Source organism: Eurosta solidaginis, chromosome 2, assembly GCF_040869045.1.
Source record: "Eurosta solidaginis isolate ZX-2024a chromosome 2, ASM4086904v1, whole genome shotgun sequence".
NCBI classification, from domain to species: Eukaryota; Metazoa; Arthropoda; class Insecta; order Diptera; family Tephritidae; genus Eurosta; species Eurosta solidaginis.
The window spans coordinates 188,198,613-188,220,677 of NC_090320.1; the positions used below are offsets into that span (position 1 = coordinate 188,198,613).

General features: G+C 36.6%; 1 protein-coding gene across 7 annotated transcripts in view; it reads right to left on the bottom strand.

Moving 5' to 3' along the window:
• Window positions 1-22,065, bottom strand: part of RapGAP1 (Rap GTPase activating protein 1) — a 503,114-nt gene that overhangs the window by 444,691 nt on the left and 36,358 nt on the right. For 2 of the 7 annotated variants that reach the window (XM_067766589.1, XM_067766587.1), the window contains exon 2: window positions 18,812-19,559. The exons of 2 other annotated variants lie outside the window; for them this stretch is intronic. In XM_067766589.1, coding sequence (XP_067622690.1) covers window positions 18,812-19,074 — 263 coding nt within the window. In that variant the 5' untranslated portion in view covers window positions 19,075-19,559. Of the gene's footprint in view, window positions 1-18,811; window positions 19,573-22,065 lie in introns of all 7 variants that reach the window. 3 more of the 7 variants (XM_067766590.1, XM_067766588.1, XM_067766591.1) reach the window with 2 other exon arrangements.

The following is a 22,065-nucleotide window of genomic DNA, read 5'->3' on the forward strand; positions in this document are numbered from 1 at the left end:
CAATAACATTTTTACCTAAAATCGATGGAACCACTAGACAAGTGACAAAGATGCTCAAATCGTCCAGGTAAAGTGACATAAGATGACCCGATATTGCCTTATTACAAACTTGGGATTGCGCTCCAATAGCCGACGAAACATTAACCTTTGTTCGATGCGTGCAAATTTGATTATTAGCTACGACATCCTTGCTGATCAGGTTCACTTGTGCGCCAATGTCACATATGGCACGTAGTCTTATAGTCATACCACCCTGCGTTACAAAACGAACCTGAGCAGTAGCCAATAGAGTGGAGCAAGGATTGATAAGTGATGATCGCATTATGACGGGCTTATTCGCAGGTCCGCAGAATTCTGATGGAGTAACAGCACTGGAAACCCCGAGGCCAGTTTCCACTTCGCTTCTTGGTTGCTATTGGTCCTTATCTAAACTCGCCTCCACAGTTGCTACCATTAACTCATGCGGGACTTCCCCCTTAGAGTTCTGACCTAACTTCGGACAAATAATGCTATTATGGGGTGCTCTTTCACACCTGGGATAGCGACTAGATAGACAGTTCCAAGCTGTATGTCCTTTTCGCAAGCAATTTTGACATAACCGCAGCTCAAAAATTTGCTTAATTTTCTGGTCACGACTCATGCGTCGTAGGGCATCTATGGAATGCATGATCTCCTGAGCAGCTGACACATGGCTTGTACTTAACCATGGACGAACTGTTTAACTTTGCACGCTGATCCATGACAGAATTGTTTGTGCGCTTCTCACTATACTTACCGACGACCGGTATGTTTTGGCTTAACAGCCCGCTACCACGACGCTCAAGCCAAGAGAAAAAATCTTTTTGCAAGTTCGGAATTCGATCTGTGGGCCGAAACAATTCCCACTGACTACGTGACACGCTATCTAATCTGAACTCTAGAAAGTTCAATATAAATAAATCGCGTTGTTCCTCAGCTCCCAACTGTCTTGCCACCATTCGCATACTATTCCTAGTAACATCAAGCATATCCCTAATCAATGCATGAGTAGCCTGTGACCATACTGGTAAATCGTAAATAGCTGAGCAATGGGCTGCATGGCACAAATATTCATTATCATATGTCATGCATAATGTTTTCCATGCGTCAACGAAGCTGTTGTCTCGCTGTGGCCAATAACCCAATGCTCTAGCCGCATCGTCTTTCACACAGCTCTGCAGGCGACGAAGCCGTTGCATATTGGTAAGGTGTGGATTTTGAATCACTTCAGCAGTAAATATATCGCGGAACTGAATCCACTCACGATGATTACCTTGGAACGAGGGAAGTCGATCTGCCAAAGGCAATTCTGCAAATTGATGTTGTAGTGGGTGGTTATTACCGTGGATGCACGATGTTGTAGGGGTCGGTTCCATTGTTTTTAATTTTTGATACAATTCGGCCCGGACTTTCACGTATATATCTTCGACCTGCTGCTGACGAGCAAGATCATCCGCCTGTTTCACCTCATCGCGCGAGCTGCCTTGCAGATCCCTACATACACATTCAAATTTTTCCCAAGCCTTAACTAAAATATCGAGTCGTGCCTTTAAAATTTCCACGTTCATATCATCAGTTGAAGCAGAGGCCAACCAGTCGGACTGCCGCTGAATTTGCAATGCAGTATAATCTAAATCCAAATGCTCACTCTTGCATCTCCTAATGGCTTGAACATCCATCCGTTGGGAATCTTCTATATCGACTGTTAGGTCCGTTTTTTCTTCCTCTACACTCACACACTCACACTCGTTACGTTATTTCTATCATCACCTAAAAGAAAATTCGAGAAAAATATCAGGCACTTAACGGAAGGCTGGATTGACTAGCATTATCATTGTCCTATAAATCACTCCCCAGTGTTCGATCACTACTAAAGTTAACGTATGTATATAACCTTAGTATATACGAGCGTACCCAACCCCAGTAAATCGCAGAAACTAGTGTCCGAAATCGCATGCCATCATAGATTAATCTTACCGAAACGTCAGACTTAAATTCGCTGAGCCTATGCCACAATTCGCCGATATATTATGCAGAAAGTCGCAGATAAATTCTTGCATAAGTCGCAGTTATATTTACATTAGCAGTCTCGCTTCTTTTTCGAATGGCTTACGAATTCGGACTTAAATCGCTCTGTATCAAAATGTGTAACTACGCTGCAATAGCAACAAAGTCGCTGTCAACCCATAATCAAGCCTCGAAAAAATACACATGCACATGCATACATACCTTTCACTTTTGGAATTTTTTGTTTTTTAAATTTACTTCGCATGCAGCGTTTTCCTCGTTCCTCGCTCACAGGTAACAATTTTGCACGCTTATTTGAGCTTGGTCCAGAGCTATTCCGCTCTGCCCTTCTCAACGCCTTCGCTGCCATCAATCGCATCATATTTTCAAATTAGTCAGCCTAAAAAAAATGCACGAACGTTCGACTTCCAGTTATATATATTTTTTTCTTTCGCTGCTATTTTCCCAGCAAGTTGACTGTAACTGCTTTTCCCATTCGGCTCGATTGACCAAAATGTATTTTAGAAGAAAATGTATTTTACTTTTTCTCAAAAAAAGAAGAACGACTTTTCTGTTGAATTGATTTTTTATTTCTGAAATTTATATCAAAGCTTTTTTGTACAAATTGAAAAATTCCTTAAACAATCTAACCAATGCCTACTATTCTCGTTGCTATAGAGTCATATCGCTTGAACAGTCAGATTTAAATTAGAGATACCATAATAGCAGGACTACTAAAGAGTTTAGCTAAACTTGTCTCTTTAAATTTATTATCAAATGAAAAACTCCACAAAGCTGATTCAGTGTTTCATAATTAAAACAAATAGCATTAAATAAATTTGTGTTAGAAATCTATACATTTCTACTCATTCTTTGATTCTCCATTTTGCGGCGTCACACCTCCTCTATTGGCAGTTTCCAGGTTTCCATAAGTGGTGCGCGCGTGACATTTGAGACGCTTTTGACATGCTTCGGTTTTATTTCTTTAAATCTGTAATATTTTTCCACATTATGCTATTTTTTCCTTCCGTATTCAATGTTAACATCACTGATGTACTGGTAAGAAGTCCATCGTTAAAGAGTGGGAGAGTGTAATCAAGCCAGTGTTTTATTTTGCCAATGAATAGCATTTTTAACCCTTACTAACTTGCAACAAACTTTCATGACAATTTCTTAGAATGTACTTGTATATGTGTATTTGTGAAAAAATATGTATGTTTGTATGTATATATGCGAATAAACAAAGTATAACGCGTAACCTCATTGTTTTGTATTTTATTTTACAACATTTCCCTCTACTTCTATTGTGCTATAAATCTTCAATTTCTATTGCTCCTTCTATTGGATTGCACAATTATATGCAGCTGTATATACTAGGGTGATCGGTATTTACAGGAAATAGTTTTTCGTTTAATTACATAGAGGGCCTTGCTCAGAAGAGATAAGAGAAAGGCGATTATTCTGAAAATAAATGCGATGCATTTTCTTAATCATTTCTGACCGCAATGGCCTAAACACGGTGATGTCAGTCCTGGCTCTAGTGGTACACAATAGGCCTGACTACCTTCACGACGGCGGCTACAAAGCGACATCTGTCAAATTATTTTTACACATGTCCTTATGAGGGTCGTTATATTCGGCGCGACAGAGCAGCACGAAAATCAATCACGAATGCCGCTGTAGCTAGATTAAACCATCTATCTATTTTTGGGTAGCGACAGTGAAAGGCGTCCTTTTCATTTTGTCATTAAAAACTAAAATATAAGTAAATAACAGACAATAAAAGCTAAAATCATTCTCTTCGGCGTTTTTTAAACATAATTAATATTTTTTCTTTATATTCATGGTTGTCGCGTTCAAACTAATCTAGTAGCCAGTGCTTGACTACGGTTGTCGTCAAGCTTTACGTTATTGTGGTCGGGAGAGCCGTACTGAATGTAGTCAAGCCTAATGCCAGCAGAGCGCCGAATATACACGATACTTTTTTAACACGCTTATATTATGCTTGTTTGTATGCTTGTTTGTAACTCTCTAGGCTAGGCGCGCAAAGGAGAGTTAGAGCCATCTAGCGGCAATTTTTGAAGACACAAGGCAGTGGTTAAAAAACTCGCTAAAAAACGAGTTGTGCTTAATAGCGGAGATATAAACCTCTTTGCTACAGTGCTATCACAATCAAATATCTCAGTGGATTGTAGATACTAAAACGGCACTATTTTTATACCTTTCATGAAAATGAAATGGTATATTAATTTCGTCACGAAACCGAAAATTGTAAGTCCTTAAAGGAAAATAGATAGACCCACATTAAGTATACCGAAATAATCAGGTTGAAGAGCTGAGTTGATTTAGCCATGTCCGTCTGTCCGTCTGTCTGTTTGTATGCAAACTAGTCCCTCAATTTTTGAGATATCTTGATAAAATTTGGTGAGCGGGTGTATTTGGGTGTCCGATTAGACATTTGTCGGAACCGACCGGATCGGACCACTATATAATATATCCTCCATACAACCGATTTTTCAGAAAAAGAGGATTTTTGTAATATCTTACCCAATTTAACAGATTGAAGCTTCAAACTTCACCATATACTTTCGTATATTGCACATATTGTTGCCTGAAAAAATTTTTGAGATCGGTCGTATATATAGTATATATCCCTCACAACCGATTGCTCAGATAAGGAACTTTTCGTAATCACTGCCCTATTTTAAGAGCTAGAGGCTTCAAATTTCAACGAATGGTATATATAGTATATATATGGTGGTATATATAGTATATATATATAGTATATATATATATATTTTCGCAAATTTTAGCCCCATTTTAACAGCTATAAGCTTCAAATTTCACCGATTGCTTACGTATATAGCATATATTGTTGTCTGAAAAAATCATAGAGATTGGTTGTATATATAGTATATATCTCATACAACCGATTGTTCAGATAAGAAACTTTTCGCAATTTCTACCCCATTTTAACAGCTATAAGCTTCAAATTTCACAGATTGCTTACGTATATAGCATATATTGTTGTCTGAAAAAATCATACAGATCGGTTGTATATATAGTATATATCTCATACAACCGATTGTTCAGATAAGAAACTTTTCGCAATTTCTACCCCATTTTAACAGTTATAAGCTTCAACTTTCACCGATTGCTTACGTATATAGTATGTATTGTTGTGTCAAAAAATCATAGAGATCGGTGATATATATAATATATACATGATGGTATATATAGTATATATATATAGTATATATATATTTTTTTTACTATTTCGGCCCCATTTTAACAGCTAGAAGCTTCAAATTTCACCAAATGCTTACGTGTATAGCATATATTGATGTCTGAAAAAATCATTGAGATCGGTGGTATACATAGTATATATCTCATACAACCGATTGTTAAGATAAGAAACTTTGCGCAATTTCTGCCCCGTTTTAACAGCTAGAAGCTTCAAATTTCACAAAATGCTTACGTATATAGCATATATTGTTGTCTGAAAAAATCATAGAGATCGGTGGTATATATATTATATACTTCATATAAACTGTCATTTTGACCCCTTTTTTACGGCTAGAAGCTTCAAAATTAATCAAATTTCATCAAATAGTTACGTTTACGTCATATATTTTTGAAATACGTGATTCGTAGTCATAGTTTTTACATGCAGACCACAAAAAACGTGAAGCTTTGCATCCTCACACAGATTACCTACTTATTTTTATACCTTTCATGAAAATGAAATGGTATATTAATTTCGTCACGAAACCGAAAATTGTAAGTCCTTAAAGGAAAATAGATAGACCCACCATTAAGTATACCGAAATAATCAGGTTGAAGAGCTGAGTTGATTTAGCCATGTCCGTCTGTCCGTCTGTATGCAAACTAGTCCCTCAATTTTTGAGATATCTTGATAAAATTTGGTGAGCGGGTGTATTTGGGTGTCCGATTAGACATTTGTCGGAACCGACCGGATCGGACCACTATAGTATATATCCTCCATACAACCGATTTTTCAGAAAAAGAGGATTTTTGTAATATCTTACCCAATTTAACAGATTGAAGCTTCAAACTTCGCCATATACTTTCGTATATTGCACATATTGTTGCCTGAAAAAATTTATGAGAATATAGTATATATATATAGTATATATATATATATTTTCGCAAATTTTAGCCCCATTTTAACAGCTAGAAGCTTCAAATTTCACCGAATATTTACGTATATAGCATATATTGTTGTCTGAAAAAATCATAGAGACCGGTTGTATATATAGTATATATCTCATACAACCGATTGTTCAGATAAGAAACTTTTCGCAATTTCTACCCCATTTTAACAGCTATAAGCATCAAATTTCACCGATTGCTTACGTATATAGCATATATTGTTGTCTGAAAAAATCATAGAGATCGGTTGTATATATAGTATATATCTCATACAACCGATTTTTCAGATAAGAAACTTTTCGCCATTTCTACCCCATTTTAACAGCTATAAGCTTAAAATTTCACTGATTGCTTACGTATATAGCATATATTGTTGTCTGAAAAAATCATAGAGATCGGTTGTATATATAATATATATCTCATACAACCGATTGTTCAGATAAGAAACTTTTCGCAATTTCTACCCCATTTTAACAGTTATAAGCTTCAAATTTCACCGATTGCTTACGTATATAGTATGTATTGTTGTGTCAAAAAATCATAGAGATCGGTGATATATATAATATATATATGATGGTATATATAGTATATATATATTTTTTTTACGATTTCGGCCCCATTTTAACAGCTAGAAGCTTCAAATTTCACCAAATGCTTACGTGTATAGCATATATTGATGTCTGAAAAAATCATTGAGATCGGTGGTATACATAGTATATATCTCATACAACCGATTGTTCAGATAAGAAACTTTGCGCAATTTCTGCCCCATTTTAACAGCTAGAAGCTTCAAATTTCACAAAATGCTTACGTATATAGCATATATGGTTGTCTGAAAAAATCATAGAGATCGGTGGTATATATATTATATACTTCATATAAACTGTCATTTTGACCCCTTTTTTACGGCTAGAAGCTTCAAAATTCATCAAATTTCATTAAATAGTTACGTTTACGTTATATATTTTTGAAATACGTGATTCGTAGTCATAGTTTTTACATGCAGACCACAAAAAACGTGAAGCTTTGCATCCTCACACAGATTACCTACCTATTTTTTATTTTATATTTATCTTAAAAATCGTTTAGATATGTTCAAATTTCACCAAATGCTTACGTGTATAGCATATATTGTTGTCTGAGAAAATCATAGATACCGGTGGTATATATAGTATATATCCCATACAACCGATTGTTCAGATAAGAAACTTTGCGCAATTTCTTCCCCATTTTAACAGCTAGAAGCTTCAAATTTCACCAAATGCTTACGTGCATAGCATATATTGTTGTCTGAAAAAATTATTGAGATCGGTGGTATATATAGTATATATCTCATACAACCGATTGTTCAGTTAAGAAACTTTGCGCAATTTCTGCCCCTTTTTAACAGCTAGACGCTTCAAATTTCACTATATGCTTACATATATAGCATATATTGTTGTCTGAAAAAATCATAGAGTTCGGTGGTATATATATTATATACCCCATATAAACTCTAATTTTTGACCCCTTTTTACGGCTAGAAGCTTCAAAATTCATCAAATTTCATCAAATAGTTACGTTTACGTCATATTTTGTTGAAATACGTGATTCGTAGTCATAGTTTTTACACGCAGACCACAAAAAACCTGAAACTTTGCATCCTCACACAAAGTACCTACCTGTTTTTTATTTTATATTTATCTTAAAAATCGTTAAGGTATGTAGATCTGTTCACTATATATTTCTTATCTTATACATCCGATTATTCGGAGATTACGAACGGGATAAGATTATTGTTCAGTCCCGTTCTTACATGTTTAGTTATTTTAAATTACAATTATATTTATTTTTTTAGTAGTTTTTAAGCACATGAGTATTTAAGCACATAATTTACGAATGAGGTATTTACTGCTTGAAGTAAAAGCTAAAGTGGGAGTCATTGGTGCCGTATGTCGTATCGCTGTAGTCGTATCCCTAACGTAATCAGCTGTTTATCGTTACGACGGTAAACCAAAAACCAATTGGTTGGCTACGATACGGTTACGGCCTTAGCGGCACCAATAATTGATTGCATTGATTCCCATAAGGTTGGTCGAATCAGGTGTTATAAGGTTACCGATACGAACCGATAAAGCACCAATGTCTGCAGCTTAAAACTGATTAACTGCTTGCTTTACATGTCAACCTAATAAAACCTCACTGCGTTTTTTTAGAGCACGTAAACAGCCGGCGTTTTTTGCCCTAACCCAAATAAGCATGCGTTGCGACAATGTAAAGCATGTGTCCAAACGTCAAATCTAAATGTCACGCAGAACAAAAATTGGAAATCGAGTTAGGTTTTCACGCAGCAAATTCAATTTGGGTTGCTCTGATACAAGTTGTATGTGCATGAGAAATTTAACAGAAAATGACTTGCGTGCGTTTATATTAGGTTGGCATGTTACTGAATCCCTGTCGCCGCCCTCACACGATATGTAAATGAATGCCGAAACCTTTTCTGAAGCTCTCGGGTGCACCACTGCTTTAGCTTCATGGTGTCCACCGAATTAGTTTTTATTTTGGAAGAATTTTACCTCAGAACTAGTTTTTATACAGGGATGTGACCGGTTTTGAACCGCTAAAGCACTTTTTTCTGTAAAATTAACGGGCCTATAACCAAACCGAAATCGTCCAACTCTATTGATCCGAACCACCTTTTCTAGGGGTTCAATGGTTGTTTAATTTTATACATTGTCGATAGATAAATTTATAGTTTTTTGTTGCGGTTTTGTATACCGTTTAGCACTGTAAATATAGGCGAGGAAAATGTAATATATCACTAATAAATAGAGGGTGTTCTTATGATTTATTCCAACAAATCAAAGAAAATCAAAGGGGTTAATCAAAAGACTCGACTTTGGTTCAAATTTTAAATAGTTTTTCTTTAACTTGACATTTTAGAAGTTTTATCACTTAAAGGTGAATATTTTTTTGATACGTATCACCAACAATTATAATTTTTTAAGAGTGGCGGGTGGAATTCACCCACCTATATAAGTGAATATCTTAACTGCTCTATTTTAGAAAAGCTATACAAATTTTTCAAAAGTAGCTGTACTTATGTTTTAATGAGCAACTAAGATCCAATTTGTATATTTATATATTTCAGGAAGATAAAATATAAGTACATTTTAATTTGTGACGGATAGGATAATCTTATTGAAAGCAGTAGGCACAAGCACAGTTTTTGCATTTCCGAACCGTTGAACCGAACCAAAAACGCGGTTCAAAGAGCCAGGAAACCGTTTTGATGAACCAATCCAAATGTGCAAAAACGGTTCGAACCGATCACAATTTCATTGCATTATGCGGCAGTTACCCACCGACGTGTGCCGTACGTACGGACGTTTGTCGTACGACACACGTTTGACCGAACCCTCAAACCCGTAGGAATCAATGTGTGCTTCTGTGTACATGTACATAACATATTTGTGTATGTATTGTTTACAGCAAAGCACTGTTGCCATTGACCAGTTTGCATGCATGCTTATGCAAACATCAACTTTTGGAATTACAATTTTTCATGGTGCAAATGGCAGAAACAAATACTGAATAAGAATTTCTAGTTCATTTATTTGTAGTCTCCAATTTTATATAATAATTTTAGGATATTTCAACAAAATTTTAAACAATCATTAAGCCTTTCTGTATAATAACTGCAATTGGTCCAAACATAGCACACAAAAGTTTACTAGGCAACTCTGTCTTGTGAGAGAGCGATCAGCTGACACGTTCTTACGGAAAAAATCAAAATTGTTTTGATATCTACGTTCCGGGCTACGTACGTACGTGAGTTGAACGTCGGTGAGTTTTCGTTTACATTGCACACTCATAAGTTAGGTCGTGTCAGCTGACACGTTTTTTCTACGTACGTTCGTGGGTAACTACCGCTTTAAGTGCCAATTACCCACAGACGTGTGCCGTACGTACGGAAGTTTGTTGTACAAAACACGTTTGACCGAACCCTCAAGCCCGTAGGAATCAATAGCTATCATCCGGTGGCAAAATCATGTAAATGCAACAACAAAGATTTGAGCCAGATAAATCTAGATAGAAGTCTGGTTCAATTTGTGAGCCAGATAATTTGTTAATTACTTCTTTTTAGGTTGGCAACGTGGCAACTTTTTCAAAAATAGATGTCGCTGCTTAGCCTTTCGTCGTATGAGTTAAATGAAAAACAGCGGAGACATCTGCCTATCACATTTCACGTGTGCGAAAATTTCACGACATCTGCTTCTCAAGTCTCTCAATGATCCAGAGCATTCCCGTGAGAATTGAGCGTGAGCCGGATCTGTAAAACTCACTGAAAGACGGCAAATGTGTGCGTCTGTGTACATGTACATAACATATTTGTGTGTGTATTATTTACAGATAAGCACTGTTGCCATTGACCATTTTGCATGCATGCTCATGGAAACACCAACTTTTTCCAATTTAATTTTTGATGTTGTAAAAGGCTGGAATTAATATTAAATAAATATAAGTAGATTACATATTATAATCTGCACTTTTACATAATTATTTCGAATTATTTTCACAATTTTTCAAACTTTAATTAGGTGTTTTTGCATAAAACTGCAAACGGTTAAAAATTAGCACACAAAAGTTTACTAGGCAACTATGTCTAGTGAGAGAGCGATCAGCTGACACGTTCTTACGGAAAAAATCAAAATTGTTTTGATTTCTACGTTCCGGGCTACGTACGTACGTGCGTTGAACGTCGGTGAGTTTTCGTTTACATTGCACACTCATAAGTTAGGTCGTGTCAGCTGACACGTTTTTTCTACGTACGTTCGTGGGTAACTGCCGCTTTCCACGTCTCTACTACACAGGTGTTAAACAAGGCACACCTTAATGTACCAACAAAGTGTTCTGATTCTTTTATGAAGTTAAGCTTCCTACCAATGTTTCACCTACGCGCATATTCATATGCTCGTAGTATATACATATATATGTATGTACATATATATGGAAAGGTTTACTGGTAAGCCAAATGTCGGGTATGACAACGAAAGCTACACGTTCATCCATGGCTGAGTAAATTTACTCACCTTAAGTGGGGAAACAAATGTAGACTTGTAAAAGCTGATGTCATAAAAGTCTCAAGTTACGAGAAGCTCACTCATTCGTTCACACAAATATGTAAGCTCTAACATTGTATAGTAGACGTTACACAGGTTTGTGCAAGGGAGGAATTCGTTATGTGGGATCAGCGAAACGTGATTTCTTTATTATTTTCCCCTTTAAATTGTTGTTAATTTGCTTACTTATTTACGTGTGAGAGAAATAAAAAAATATTAAAGTAAGAAGCCCACATTAGAGATTAGCTTTCCTTCTATCCGATTTCCCACAACATTTCAAATCTAGGGAAAATGTTTAGAAATGTTGAAGGCAAGAAATTTCGTCGGCATTTCGATTTCAGAAAAGAAGCTGTCCATACAAATATGGCATCAAGTAAAAGAGCTAAATTCGAAAACTATGGCTTATGCTCAGAAAATTAAGATTTTATCGTTCGAAAACGTAGAAGCTCACTCCCAATAAACAACGGAAAGAAACTTTCAAAGGATGGAGTGAATGTTAGGTCTCAATTCGAGTTATCATAACTTCTTCCCAACGTTAAATTTCAATGTGTTTTCTGTTTGAAAAAATTTGCGTCGTGCTCCTTTTAATTTTTTCCTAAAAATTGGCGGGATGTGACCTACACGTTTTACGCCGACTCCGAACGGTATCTGCAAGGAAAATAAGTTTTCACTGAGAAGTTTTTCATGGCAGAAATACACTCGAAGTGTTTGCCAAATCACTTCCGAGGGGTGACTCGCTTGGAAATACCTTTTTCTTGTTGAAAAAACTTGTTTCTAAATTTTTGATGTGGCTTTGCCCGTACTTGAACCCAGAATATTCGGTGTGATTAGCGGAGCACTCTTCCATCACACCACGGCGGCCGCCACAGTAGCCAACAGTGAATATAATGCCAGTCTAGAAATTCATCGCAGAATCAGTGCTACTTTGGACTTAGTACGCAATTGAACAGTAAAACAGCTTTTCGAAGAAAAAAATCCATGTTCCAATCAGCCCAAACAATATTACAGTGTTACATATATACCTAGACTGACAGAGAACTTTGCCAAAACCATCACATCCAACAAAAGTAACATACGCTTGGCATATAAATCCAACAAAACATTAGGAAGCATTTTTACAAAAACAAAAACACCACTTCAAACTTCACAACATAATAGCCGTGTTTTTTAACACGCGTATATCCGTTTACGCTTAAACTTTATATTGACTGCTAGTCGACAAACTATAAATACACCTCTGAAATTGCTGCGCATAAATTTTGTATACTACTAAATTTCAATACGCATTATACTCAGATGTAACTGAAATATGTGTCTTTGTTTCACCCTCTACACTAATTCTATGTATTCTATGTGTGTCCACAATTCATCGCAACTGATTCAGCTATATGTAATACCCTATGGCCATCAGAGCGTTGCGTCTCCGCTTTTCGGTACACCCTGTTGCTGTAGCTAGTTGTTTTACCACAGCCGCTAGATGGGTCTCCTAAGCATTATCTAAGCGAAGATAGGCGTTTTTTAACACGCGCAAACGAAACGTATACGCGCGTGCATGCATGTATGGAGTACTCACTATGGACCAAGCGAGTGCTCCAATATTAACCACAATTCATACAAAAAATATGGTCCAATTAACATTGCGAATGTCCCAGGACTGGACCATATACTCCAGTTCCGCATTACATCAGAGTAATCCATGTAGTACCACAGTCCATTAAACATCGTGTACAATATGTTCGTGTAGAAACATGAATTGGTCCATTGCTGCTTTACAGTGGAGTATAATGGTAAGTACTCCAGTCTGACACAAGTGGACCACATGATCCAACGATTTTTGTAGGGAAGTTAAGCAAACAATATCCAGTAGCGAACAACAAGAGTTAAAATAATTTCAGTGCAGCGACACCGGTTTCAGTATTTTTATACTCAGTTGAGCGAGCTCACAGAGTATATTAACTTTGAATGGATAACGGTTGGTTGTACAGGTATAAAGGAATCGAGATAGATATAGACTTCCATATATCAAAATCATCAGTATCGAAAAAAAATTTGATTGAGCCATGTCCGTCCGTCCGCCCGTTAACACGATAACTTGAGTAAATTTTGAGGTATCTTGACGAAATTTGGTATGTAGGTTCCTGGGCACTCATCTCAGATCTCTATTTAAAATGAACGATATCGGACTATAACCACGCCCACTTTTTCGATATCGAAAATTTCGAAAAATCGAAAAAGTGCGATAATTCATTACCAAAGACGGATAAAGTGATGAAACTTGGTAGGTGGGTTGAACTTATAACGAAAAATAGAAAATAAGTAAAATTTTGGACAATGGGCGTGGCACTTTTAAAGAAGGTAATTTAGAAGTTTTGCAAGCTGTAATTTGACAGTCGTTGAAGATATCATGAGGAAATTTGGCAGGAACGTTACATCTATTACTATATGTATGCTTAATAAAAATTTGCAAAATCGGAGAACGACCACGCCCACTTTAAAAAAAAATTGTTTAAAGTGAAATTTTTACAAAAAATTTAATATCTTTACAGTATATAAGTAAATTACGTCAACATTCAACTCCAGTAATGATATGGTGCAACAAAATACAAAAACACAAGAAAATTTCAAAATGGGCGTGGCTCCGCCCTTTTTCATTTGATTTGTCTAGGATACATTTAATGCCATAAGTCGAACATATATTTACCAATCCTTGTGCAATTTGGTAGGCGCTAAGACCCTAGGACCATAACTGTTTTCAGTGAAAAAGGGCGAAATCGGTTGAAGCCATGCCCAGTTTTTATACACAGTCGATCGTCTGTCCTTCCGCTCGGCCGTTAACACGATAACTTGAGCACAAAATCTGAACTCACTTTGTATTGGTATTAAAAATGGCCGAAATCCGGCTATGACCACGCCCACTTTTTCGATATCGAAAATTAAGAAAAATGAAAAAAATGCCATAATTCTATACCAAATACGAAAAAAGGGATGAAACATGGTAATTGGATTGGTTTATTGACGCAAAATATAACTTAAAAAAAAAACACTTTGTAAAATGGGTGTGACACATACCATATTAAGTAGAAGAAAATGAAAAAGTTCTGCAGGGCGAAATCAAAAGCCCTTTGAATCATGGCAAGAATACTGTTCGTGGTATTACATATATAAATAAATTAGCGGTACCTGACAGATGATGTTCTGGGTCACCCTGGTCCATATTTTGGTCGAAATCTTGAAAACGCCTTCACATATACAACTACAACCACTCCCTTTTAAAATTCTTATTAATACCTTTAATTTGACACCCATATTGTACAAACGCATTCTAGAGTCACTCCTGGTCCACCTTTATAACGATATCCCGAAAAGGCGTCCACCCATAGAACTGAGGCCAACGCCCTTTTAAAAAACTCATTAACACCTTTATTTTGAGACCCATATCGTACAAACAAATTCTAGAGTCACCCCTGGTCCACCTTTATGGCGATATCTCGAAAAGCCCTCCACCTATATAACTAAGGCCCACTACCTTTTAAAATACTCATTAACACCTTTCATTTGATACCCATATCGTACAAACAAATTCTAGAGTCACCCCTGGTCCACCTTTATGGCGATATCTCGAAAAGGCGACCACCCATAGAACTGAGGTCCACGCCCTTTTAAAAAACTCATTAACACCTTTATTTTGAGACCCATATCGTACAAACAAATTCTAGAGTCACCTCTGGTCAACCTTTATGGCGATATCACGAAAAGGCGTCCACCCATAGAACTAAGGCCCACTCCCTTTTAAAATACTCATTAACACCTTTCATTTGATATCATATCGTACAAATAAATTCTATAGTCAACCCTGGTCCACCTTAATAACGATATCCCGAAAAGGCGTCCACCTATAGAGCTAAGGTCCACTCCCTTTTAAAATACTTATTATCACCTTTCATTTGATACCCGTGTCGTACAAACAAATTGTAGAGTCACCCCTGGTCCACCTTTATGGCGATATCTCGAAAAGGCGTACACCTATAGAACTAAGGCCCACTCCCTTTTAAAATACTCTTTAACACCTTCCATTTGATACCCATATCGTACAAACAAATTCTAGAGTCACCCCTGGTCCACCTTTATGGCGATATCTCGAAAAGGCGTCCACCTATAGAACTAAGGCCCACTCCCTTTTAAAACACTCATTAACACCTTTCATTTGATACCCATATCGTACCAACAAATTCTAGAGTCACCCCTGGTCCACCTTTATGGCGATATCTCGAAAAGGCGTCCACCTATAGAACTGAGGCCAACGCCCTTTTTAAAAACTCATTAACACCTTTCTTTTGATACCCATATCGTACAAACAACACATTCCAGGGTTACCCTAAGTTCATTTTCCTACATGGTGATTTTCCCTTATTTTGTCTCTATAGCTCTCAACTGAGTATGTAATGTTCGGTTACACCCGAACTTAGCCTTCCTTACTTGTTTTTTCTAATATTTGTTTAGTTGTCATTTCCCGTGTTATCGGGACTTATACTCAATATCAAATCTTTATCAATTTATACGAAAAATTTCTTTTGGGCACCTTTTCGTGCTCATATTTCAATTTCCATCTCTGACGTCCCATCTAGCTGCTTGCCTTTTCTGAATGACAAATCAAAAAAAAAAAAAATTGTTATTTCCTTATTGCTAGGTGCTATAACTTAGACCTATAACTCAACATTAACAATCGTGACTAGCAAAAAAAAGAAGCGATGGAAATAGGAAATATATGTTATAATATGCGCTTAATTTTGCACTTGAGGAATTCCATTGATTAGCTTGCTCACAACTCACAAACGCTTAGGCTGGTTTTTCGGTACACGTTCAACTCAGTTTTTCAGATTAACTAAGCTTAAACTTATTATACTGTTTTTCAGTCAATTTTAACTAAGCTAAGCTCAAGCGGCCGTCTGGCAGCGTTAAACTTTATCAGATATTTGTGTTCTTGATTGTTTTTATTGCCAAATATAAAATTTTAAAAATTCCTTAGCTACACTATTTTTACATTTCCATAAAATAGTCCTGAAGCAAAAGTTTTATTAACAAAGACGTATCCCATACATTCTGTATCCCTGAGAAGTGATTAATAAAGTCCTATCTCAAGGGACCTGTTAAAAAAGTTGAAAAAGGAAAACATAATTCTTTTACAGAAGAGATATAAGTTAAATTTAGTTTAATTCCTCTTCACAATTCGTAAACGACTTAAAACGCGAATCTGTACTACCGAAGACATGTGAATCTGTATTCTGGTTTAGCAATTTAATACGTTTGAGAAATGTGAAAAGTAAATGAATTAAGTTAAATCCATAACTTTATAAAAAAAAATATATTTTCATTTACAACCTTTTTAACCGGTCTCCCGAGATACGGCTTTATTAATGACTTCGTTGACGTCATTATTAACAGAATGTCTGAGTTACGTCCTTATTAACAAAACTATTCATTAATGACTTTTCAATTAGAATAGGTCGACTTATGTACGTGTATAAAACATATATATATATTTCCTCTGAGGATCAAAGTTTTCTCAGCAGTGGTGTCCAATATGTACCCAATAAGCAATTGGACTTGAGTACCATTAGATCTTATGTTGATGAAAAGTATACTTCATACAGCTTGTACGGAAGTGAGATTCTCTAATTGGACTCAAATATAAGATTAAAATGCTGCGGCATTTTCATGAAAATTAAATAACACATGTATAAATTATTTTTATTTTATAACGGTTGAATAAAGCTGCCAGCCACTTGTCTCATTCTCACGATAAACAGCTGTTGTCTTTGGTGACGCCATCTTCGAGAAGATTTTTTTTCAACTCCACCTCAATTCGATATTCAGTCAAGAATATCAACTGGAGAATTTTGCTGGATATTTATATCATAACTATTAATTTGTTAAAATCTCTCCAAGGCCAGATAATAATTTGAGAATGATGCTGGAGATCTACTCGAGAACTATAAATTTTACAAAATTTCTCAAAGGATAGGGACTTAGGAATGATGTTGGATATCAACTTCAGAACTATCAGGCTTAAAAATAATGGTGGATATCAACTGCTGAACTAGATACTATACATACATTTCTCGAAGGCTGGTGAAATATTTTGTTCATGTTTGTTGGGTAAGCTAAATCCAGCTGTAGTCGTTTCTGCAGATTATCTAGATAATGAAAAACCAATGTTGCCGCACAAAAAGGATAGCCCGAAGAGGGTCTTAAACTATGACTGCAGAGCTGCTATGTATTTTAACTATAGTCTTAATTTTACTCGAATTTAAGCAAAATTAGTTTCAGCTTAGCTTAACCAAACGCTTAAAAACCGGGCCTTAAACGGGTAATGTACAACTGGCCTTGCGATATACGCAACAAGTCTGATCTGATTTGAGAATGTGAACGCAATGAGCTTTCGTCAGATCTTGCATACATACTTAAATGGCGCTTTACCATTTAAAACAGGGACATAAAACGAAAGAATAATGTGATCGGTTCGGTTCCGTGGTTCGAACCGTTTTCGCCTTTAAATTGGTTTATCAAAGTAGTTTTGGGCTCTTTGAACCGGGCCTGGTGATTAAAACTTAAAGAACGGGCCTCACCGACCATTCAATCTTGGTATCGGTCACCAAGGCCGGCACTACCCGCTCCGTAATCGAAGTGTGAGTGCTGTCTACTGACTGCTAATAATCATCTCCCGATGGGAAACGGGTATCTAAAAGCACCTCAAGGGACTCCTATCTATTACGTGATCATTCCCTGCTCTCTTTCTTTATTAGTCCCTGGACTATGTTTCCTCAACCGTGCTATTTCGCTGGAACACTCTATGTCCGAAAAGGAATTTTTCTATAAGACTCTCACGTTCAGAGCTCAATGTAATATCAAGAACATTGCTGGATGGTGGACCTACATATGTACGGTTATTTCAGGTGTTGGCTATCTACAAATTGGATTGCTGGATAAATTAAGGTTCGCCTCTCCTATTCGTGTCTCCTCCTCCCCACGCATTGTGGTTCGCATTTGCATCCACGCCTATGACCCAACCGCACTTTGCGCCCTTCGTCCTGTACTAGCCTCTTGCACTCCACCGGTGGAACCTGCGCAGTATGGGCCAAATAGCAGGATTCCAGGATAATGGCCTGCTTATTCTTCTGCTCGACGGCCACCTCTGCGAGGTCCTCAGTGGTGTAATTAGGCAGCACGTATGAATGCTGTTTCCTTACCATTACTGCAGCTCTCAGCCTTCTTCGACGTTGATGGTCTTTTCAGCAAATAACACCTTTGAGATGCTAATCCGACCATTGAACCTTTTAGGCCATCCAATCCCCTACTTCCTTGTGAAGTTTGGGGTTTCTGGTATTGTTGTCTCTGCTAATGCTGCTTCCCAGATAAACGAAGTCCCTTTTTCTTTCATAGATAAGTTACTAATTAGATAAGTTGCTATTAAGATATGCCCTTGAAGGCCTGTATTATTATTTCGAGCTTACCCTGGTGATGAACCACGTCCCACAGATTTTACGCTTCCGCAACTGCCACTTATTTGTCGTTGTGGTACGCCTGGTATAGGATGCGCATGATGATGCAGTGGTGAAGATGAAGCAGACGCTGTTGGTGTGCGCCCATTGCTGCTACAGCCGCTACCACTACGTTTTGGTGACGTTGTTGCTGATGAAGAAGTTTTCAGCGACGGTAATGTGTCACTAGGGCTTTCTGTATTCACAACTTGTTCCAACATATGAATTTTCAACATTTTAGATAATTGTGGCTTTCTTTTCTTCGTTATTTAACACTTTTATGAACTCTTCTTTTTTAATTTAACTATTTATTTCGCTAGCTTTGATTAGTTGAATTTATTTAAAAAATTTATTTGGCTTTAGATCCTATTTGGATTTGTTTGATTTTTTGAACATTTTATTGGTAGTTGACTTTATTGTGTATTTATTAATTTGGTATTTGTTATTACAATCAAAATAATTACTTTGGTAAGCGGTTTCACTTTTGTCTCCTTATTTGGGATGTCAATGGCATACGAGAAAGCTTTTTGGGGCGAAACCAACGCAATTACATTTGTTTGCATTTTTTTGCAGTCGGTATAATAGCAAAATTTTTTGTATGTGGTTAACGTCTTAGTGACGTAACATTTTTATTTTCACTTTTTCTACTGTTTTTTGTGCTTGCCAATTTGTTTTCACTTTTTTATTAATCCAGAAAATTTAACATTCCTTTCGTGTTGTGCTTTGAAATTGGACTTAACAATAAATATTTGGAATGATAAATAAATAAATGAAAATTGGTATTCAGTCATAAACGGAAGAATTGAGAATGAATTAGAGGTTTACGCCGATCTAGCGTGTCGTTTAATAAATTTCAGAAGTAGCTCCTTGCAGAGGGACTGTCCTTCATCCACTTACTCCAGGCAGGCTTTGAACCTAACCCCTGTCTTAGTTTAGTGACTGGTACTACTGTATGTGCCAAAAAAATAGAAATACTTAAAATGGTGAGACTTTTGTCTGTATGTCTGTATATGTAAAGCGTAGTTTCACCAAAGGAGATGTTCTGGGCGGACTCCTTACACTCGTTGTCGACACGATTTCTTTAAATCATTTTTAGCTTCTTGCTTTTCACGCACAAAGGCGACTTACGGCCGCTATTAATGGTCCATTAATAGTTATGATTCTCGTGGCACAGTTTTAACGTTTAGGATCAATGCTGGACTATTGCTGATCGCGCCAAAAAGCGTCTCCAGTTTTTTCGGCAGTTTTAAAGAGCTAAAATTTCCGAAGTGCGAACAGTAGCAATCACGACTACCAGTCGCTACCACGACTCCTGACCTTCACACCATAGGCCAGCACCGAAGCTATAGGACTACGACTTCGAACTCACCGAACTTTTCGAACACCTTCGTCGACGTCACTTTCCTAGAAGCTCTAGGTGCATCTCCGAAGACTTTCTAACGGAAAAACATTTTGAAACGTTAGGGAGTAAATATTCGGCCAAGGGTGAAAATCGTAAAATCCTCTGCGCATCTACAAAATTTAAATTTTACAAGGACCCTGTATACAATTTTTAAAATGTAGCCCAAAATTTGCAGACATTGATTTCAATAGTCTTCTTTAAACTAAAACAATCCCCCCTATTGCGAGTGTCGATTGCAGTAGATAGTCAACCGCTGAGCGATAATCGCATATCTTTATAATGTTATATACATCGAAAAGTTGAAAAAATAGCAAAATCTCTCTTGTATAAAATAACTGTTTATAATGGTCCAAAGATTTGGCGATTAATTTGTATAGTAATAATATTAAATGCAAAAAATGGAATCGAAAAATTGTCGATTCTATTCCGATCGACACTCGCAATAGGGGAGAATATTTTAGAATGAAAATCAACCGATGAAACATGTTAAGGTTATATGCTCAGTCATAACTGCCTTGTGATATAAATGTTCATTATGGATGACCGCGTAGCTTCAGTTTTCCAATTAATTCGATTTTCCACTACATTAGAGTAGAAGCACGTCCGGTCATTTGTTCGACAATCTTGGAAAAGCTTTTGCTTTACCACTTGAGTGTCCTTAGGAAAGACGAAGCCCCACCTGGTAAATATATGTTCCTACGTATTCACATTTGTAACAGGAGCTCTAACGTGTAAGTGATATTTAAACTTGGTTGGTAGGCTATAATTAATACTTTAAGAAATGTCAAACCGGGAGACTTTGGTTTGGAATGATAAGGTGTGAAAATCAAAATAAACATTTCAGATTTTATTTTATAGTTACGCAAATAATCAATAGTGGTTTGAATATAAGACCGAGTGATTTTTCAAACCCTTCTCATAAGTACATATACATATCTTCAACTTAAATATAAGATCAGAATCATTTCAAGGGAGTATTTAAGCCCTTGGAACCTACAATAGAACTTTGCATCTCCGATTTCATTTATTCTTTTGGCAATCGGGATATATAATTTTTGAAAAAAATCTTCATCTTTTTTGGATAACTTGCATTTTTAATAACTTGAGGATCAGTTGAAAACATGTTCGACATGGGTCATTTAATTCGAATTCATTGTTCTTTATTAGTTTTCTGAAAAAAATATGCAAACCGAGCATTTAAATTTATTATAAATTTTTTTTTAGGGTTTTGTTTTAACAACTTGATGAATTCGGTGATGTAAAATCCATGTTGCGCGACTGTTTTTTTTTTTCAAATAACTTTTGAATGGTTAGAAAGAATTATATTTCGCAATAGGATTCTTATAACTGGCAGTGATGCGCATCCGTTGATACCCACTTCGACCATATCGAACCAGTTTTCGACATGAACAATAACGGCGCCGTTATTTTGACATTCGACGGCGGCGTGCGTAAAACGGCGAAAATGGGCGGAGGCCAACACATCCCGGAAAATTCATACCGGGCAGTTCATCAGCCCGTGCCTTTGCATCAAAATATTCTGACTTTTACTATGTTTTAAGTGACAAATAATCTGCGTATGTGTGCGTATGCTTTATAAGCGTGCGAAGTCTTCAGCGAAACTCTTGATCACAGGAGTTTTACGTGATCACTCGGTACTTTTAAGGCTATGAACATTTTGTGAAAGCTGGGTGCAACTCATTCGACTAGGACAGTGGTGCTCTTGATAATCTCAAGGGAGCAGAGTTTCGAAAATCTATACGCCCTTGACGTACATCGTACGAGCATAACAACTGAGATTTAGCAAATTAATCAATGAATCTAG